We start from the raw sequence: 6,000 nt of genomic DNA on the forward strand, positions 1-6,000 counted from the left end.
TTGGGAAACTGAGCTGAAGGATTCAATGAGAAATGAGATTTTAGCTTTGAGACATATTGGCTCTTTGTGGATCCAAACAGTAGGACAGAGAAAATCAAAGACTGTAGGAAGTTCTAAGAAAAGGAATTTTTTCCAGCACTGTGAGGACACACTGGATGCTTCTGGAAAGTGACATGTCTGTGCTTTCTTCCCCTGTGTCAGCTCCTGGCCCTCACTGACCACCCCCTACCAAGACACATAGATCATCTTCCTTCTCTGGAACACATCTCCCGGAGGATGTGAGAGTCTAGCACCATTCTGGGACTTCAAAGCCACTGTCCAAATGCAGAGAATATTAAAAAGCCACACTCTGCTGTCCTCGGTTAACTGCGTGCTCACAGGAAGCGGAGAGCATAGAAACGCAGTCCTGATGAACACAAATATCCGACTTAGACCCCCATTTCTATCTCCTCCCCTGCCTGACCTTTATCCAGAGAGGCCGGAAGACTGAAAGCAATTTACCATATTTCCCTTCCCATGCTTCCTGCACATATGCCCGGAAATACCCGAGAGAGATGTGAGAGGCTGGAAAAGGAAGAAGGAGGAGAGTAGGAGGGACCACATTGCAGAGACGCAGGTTGGACCCTCAGTTCCCTAACCGTGACCAGTTCAGTAAACACGTGGGCTGGGCTGGGGCCTCTGCCTCTGCGAGGTCAGCTCCCCGGCCACTCCAGGCACACATGTCCCTCTCCCACTACTCATGCATCTGAAATATGTATAAACAAGAACAGGGGCGAGAAATCGAAGTTGGGTGTGTCCCCTCCAAACCCGTGTCCCTTCTGGAATGGGGGTGGGGGGATGGAGCGGGGATGAGCTGAGTGCTATAATCCTGCCTCCTTTGAGGCAATGTCTTTGCAGCCAAAGCCCTTTCTCTTGGGGGCATTGGTTTTCAAACTGTGTTGTTCAAGGTCAGAGGTCACTTGTAGGGGTCTCTGAGAGGAGTGTGTGATCATGGCAGTTACTTCTAATTTACGTGGCTTCCTCATCTTCGGTGCTCTGAAGCTGGGATACAGTGTCATGAATACAGCACAGAGAATCAGGTCTAGTGTGAAAACCCAGAATTCCTGAAGATGCTCTCTGTACTCAGAGTGACCCTCCAGCATGATGTTACTGAGATCAGGTTAAATCCCACCGCCCTTCACGGAAAGCCACGCAAAGTAGAGTTTACCTGTCACGTGGTTGTCGGTCCTGTGGTCCAGCTGCAGCCTTCAGGGCACTCGCTCCAGGCGGCAAGCTGGAGGCGTGACCCCTTGTCCTCTGCTCTCCTCCGCAGGTCCTGTTCAAGCTCCTCCTGGGCAGTGCCAAGTTTGGAGAAGCCGCCTTATTTCTGTCTGTGCTGGGGGTATTTAACGTCCTCTTCATCACCTGTATTCCTGTCATCCTCTACTTTACCAAAGTGGAATACTGGAGCTCTTTCGACGCCATTCCATGGGGGAACCTTTGTGGATTTTCAGTCCTCTTATTGAGTAAGTGGTGAGCACCCTGTTGGGATTCCCAGAAAGCGATGATCCTGTGCAGCTCAGGAGAAGTCTTTGGGAACCCGTGCCCTGAAGGAGGAAAAACAGTCCATCGTTATCCTTCGGTTCCTGGTGGTTTTCAAGGTCATTGGTCCTGCAAAGGCAAGCCTTGGTGATGACGACATTGGGTTTAATTCCAGGACCACGGTCACTGCAGCAGGAGCCGTGGTCATTGCTGCCCTGTAGCCCAGTGAGCTGTGTGTTTTTTGCTGACAATAGTACATTCCTTATAGGACTGGTAAGAAGCTGGCGAACTAATATAGGCAGCGCTCTTAGAACATTGCCTGATAAATGTCGATGTTCAGCAAATATTATCAATTGTCACTATTATCATCATTACTTGGTCATTGTCATCATCATCACCAGAAGAGCAACCAAGGAAGTGCCTCACCCCATTTCCGTTTAAAAATGCATATCCCAAAGCTCCTGTTCGTAGTCATCCCAGAATCGCTGCCAGCAACAGGGAAGGGCACAGTTAGTAGGACGCCCCAGTCCTCTTTCCTGGTGCCTTCTCACTGGCTACCTTTGTCAGATTTCTCTTCCCTTCTTCAAGCTCAGGGAAGAGAGGAGATCTGGGTAGTCAGGACGTTTGTCCCTAATCCCCCAGTCCCAGAGCCCTTCCAGGAACCCCAAGTTCACTGATTCAGAGCAAAGGGCAAGATGCTTATGACTCCAGCCTTGTCAGGGAAGCTGGGGTCAGACAGACCAGGTAGGATGGGAAGTCTGGGGCCAGTCGTGAGTAACACCTACTTCTTTATTTTTTATTTCAGCATTCAATATTGTATTAAATTTTGGAATTGCTGTTACATATCCCACTCTGATGTCTCTTGGAATCGTCCTCAGTGTACCTGTGAATGCAGGTAAACCTACGTGGCTTTCTGTATCTGCTTGTAAACACACACACAAACAGGCACACATACACACACACACTCACAGACACGCACATGTGTACACATGCCTGTATTCTCGCTGTGCATGTCTAACCTTCTGTATAGAAAGAAAGCGCTTAGGCAAAATACTGATGTCTGTTACACCTGCAGTGTTTTCTCCAGAGTGGACTGGTTTTCACTTCCCACACCAAGATACAGAAAATCTAAAGCCATCTCGATCCGATCTGGTGTGAGGGTCAGAGATAAGAGTCATTCATATTATTGATAAGTATGGACAAATATGTAGCAGAGTAAAAACTGCATTTTTTGTGAGTGACTTTCCAGATGAGCAAGTGCAGTGGACGTGACACAGAGGCATGTCCACAAGCTGCAGAAGCGCAGGCGTGTCCCCCGCCTCCCAGAAGAGAGCCCTTTCTCAGCTGCGCGAGGCTGTGCTTTGTTTTTCCCTGGCGACTCTCCAACACATGCGGTGGGCAGCTCTTCCAAAGCTGGTCGTCACCTCCTTCTCTCACCTACCCCTTACCTCCTTCCCTTTCCTGGCTCACTCGGATATGAATTTTGGATTTTCTTCCCAGAATCGCCCCCCACCCCACCCCTGACCTCCCTGTGGAATCTGTGTGTAAATCACTTCTCCCCAGAACACGCCTCTCCTTGGCCCTGGCACAGCTTCCTCCAAAGCCACCTCCCGACCCACGCACCTCCGGGCCATCAGAGGCTTAGCTCACCCCAGGGAACGGCAGACCCTCATCCCGTTCAGTCTGCTGTTAATATGCCCGGAAGCACTGGCTAAGCAGCTCTCAACTTCCTAAACCTCTTCCTGGGATTTGGCTTCTCTGTTTCATCCCACACGTTCTGTATATATGCCTCACCTTGGCCCAGATACTTGGGGTCCAGCACCACCTCTGCCCGCTGGAGGACGGCGGTCCCCACTCAGTGCCTCTCTGGGCCTTCCCTGTCCCCCAGAAGTGAGAGCATCCGTATGTCATCACCTTGGTTGATGTGAGAACATGTGAAATGATCTGAGGCAGCACTTCAAAACACAGAGAGCCCCTCGCTCCAGGAGAGCTTGTAAAAAGTGGTCCACACACCACCCGCTTCTGAAAATAACTCACCCACTTGCCCCAACGACATCTCAGTGCGTCTTTACGGCCGCACAGGGTTCTTACTTCAAGGAGGCCTACTCCAGGGGCCCCTGTGCAGAAGCCACTCTGACCCTATGGTGTGATAGGGTGTGAGAGATTACTCAGAGTCCCTTCTTCCTACTTCTCTGCCATGTAAGAGATTCACTAATGCAGCAAAGGAAGGAATTGTGTTCAGTTCTGCACAGGAGAGAAGCTGAGGGGTCGGCTATGACCGGACCTGTCAGAACAGAGCCGTTGTTCCGCTCTCTGACTTTCCCTGACGCCCGTCTCTAGTGCAGTTCACGTGATTTGCTAATTGACTGTCCCATCTGTGAATTAACAGACTGTTCTGCCAATATTAAAAATTAAAGTATTTCTGAATTACGATGAGATAAAAGAGGCACTTTAATTCCACAAAAAGGCTACCAAAACAAAGTGCTTTTATTTCAGGTGTAATTTGTCCCTCTCTGGCCACCCTGAAGACCAAGGTGAGAGGCAGGCTGGGAGGGAAGAAGAGGGGCAGGAGGAAGTGGAGGAACAGGAGGCGGGGTGACAGGGCCAAGCTACAGACTGGAGGGAGGAGCAGCCCCCTCCCCAACTCGGGGAGCTGGGGGAGCTGTCCAGCAAGTCAGCTTTCAAAAGCTGCACACTCGAGTCAGAAGACCCTCTTTCACAAAATGACATAAAACAAAAGCAATCTGGTTCTCTCTTGCGGGGAAGCAGGCTCCAAATTTGCTTTGTCTAGTCTAGTTAAGAAAAGAAAGAAAGACAGCGAAAAAGAAAAGAAAAGAAAACCAACATTTGAAATGCTTTTGATCTTTAGCTGTGAAAAGAATGATGATCTGGATTTTTACTAACTGACACGAATCCTGTTCTCATTCTGTTCCCTCACCTTATGGGAGTCAGGGATGAGCCCTTGGGCCTTTAATAAACTTTACCAGTCAGTGATGACGTGGATGGCTTCAGAGCCTCACACTAATACCCTGGGATGGAACAAAAATTTGTATTTATCATCTTCAAAGAACCAGGTCAGGTTTGACTTTCAAAACATATATATATCTCCATTCGTTTTCAGATTCTTTTCCATTATAGGTTTTACGTGTGTGTGTGTGTAACTGAATCACTCTGCTGTACACCTGAAACTAACACAACTCTGTAAATCAACTATATTTCAATTTTTAAAAAGACTCCAATATATATATATGTGTGTGTATTTATTTATATGTTTATATACAAATAAAATGATGCTTTTAAATTATAAAAATAAAACATGTCACTGTATAAAACATGAACAGTACCAAGAATATAGAGAAAGCAATAGCATATTTTTTAATCATGGAAAAATTGCCTTTGCTCTTGCTTTTTAATTTGCCACCTTTTTTGTTGTTGTTGTTGTTGTTCTTTACTGTCTCCATGATGGATTTTGCCACTCCAGAGGGGGCCACAGCGAACTCTGATACGTACACACACATCTCCAGCCGTCCCTCATGTCTCATTTTGTCTCTCACCCAAATCTACCTGGAAACTAAGGTGCCAGGTCAGTTGGGGAAAGTGAAGTACAGCAAAGCCTCACACCAGACGAGAGCTATAACGTTAAGGGAGATTTACTGTAGGCAGCCCCTGCCGGCCTGGTCAAGAGAGGACAGCTGCCCCAAGGAAGGGGCGCCCAGGATCCCGCCCCACTGGGGCCCCATCTCTGCCCGTGCCTGCCGGCCTGCCTCCCCCAGTGACCCAGTTCTCCTCTCGTCCCCTGCAGTGGTCGATCACTACACCAGTAAGATCGTCTTCAACGAGGTCCGGGTCATCGCCATCATCATCATCGGCCTGGGCTTCCTGCTCCTGCTCCTGCCCGAGGAGTGGGACGTCTGGTTGATCAAGCTGCTCACTCGCCTCAAAGTGAGGAAGAAGGAGGAGGCGGCGGAGGGCGGCGCAGACCTGGGCTTGGGACCGCAGAGCAAGAGCAGACGAGCCCGCCCCTCCTTCGCCCGCTGACGGCCCGCTCCGAACTCCGCGGGGACCCTCAGGCTGCCGACTCGGACGTCTGCTCCTGACGGGGGACCTCGGGTTGGTCAGGTGTACATACCTGTACAGTCTTGGTAATCTGCGGTAAATTATACGGTATTTATTGGCATGTCCGACTTGCTTGCACTTTTTTCACATCAGACCTCTCACTTAAGGGTACCGATTCAGTGTGAAAGAGAAAAGAAGAACCTCTCCGCTCTTCTTAAGTGAATGTAAAGCAGGTTCAGACTATCCTTGCCTAGGCTGTTCTGAATGGCAGGTGTTCCTGACAAGGCAGGGCAAGTGTTTTGAATCTTAGCAACTGAAAATTACATTGCACACTGTGATTATTTTTCAGCTATGGTAGGTCGTATTTTCTTTTATACCAGAGCTGTCCTCTTAATTTTAAGGGATTTCAATGAACCAAAAGAT

At 48.9% G+C, this 6,000-nt stretch overlaps 1 protein-coding gene across 1 annotated transcript in view; it reads left to right on the forward strand.

Annotated features, from left to right (window-relative positions):
• LOC105090747 (solute carrier family 35 member F3) overlaps positions 1-5,572 on the forward strand; it is an 81,013-nt gene extending 75,441 nt beyond the window's left edge. Inside the window, exons 5-7 of the mRNA XM_031460881.2 lie at positions 1,313-1,505; positions 2,327-2,416; positions 5,324-5,572. Coding sequence (XP_031316741.2) covers positions 1,313-1,505; positions 2,327-2,416; positions 5,324-5,559 — 519 coding nt within the window. The 3' untranslated portion in view covers positions 5,560-5,572. The remainder of the gene's footprint in view (positions 1-1,312; positions 1,506-2,326; positions 2,417-5,323) is intronic.
• Positions 5,573-6,000: the final 428 nt, after the last annotated feature.

This window comes from Camelus dromedarius, chromosome 8, assembly GCF_036321535.1.
Source record: "Camelus dromedarius isolate mCamDro1 chromosome 8, mCamDro1.pat, whole genome shotgun sequence".
NCBI classification, from domain to species: Eukaryota; Metazoa; Chordata; class Mammalia; order Artiodactyla; family Camelidae; genus Camelus; species Camelus dromedarius.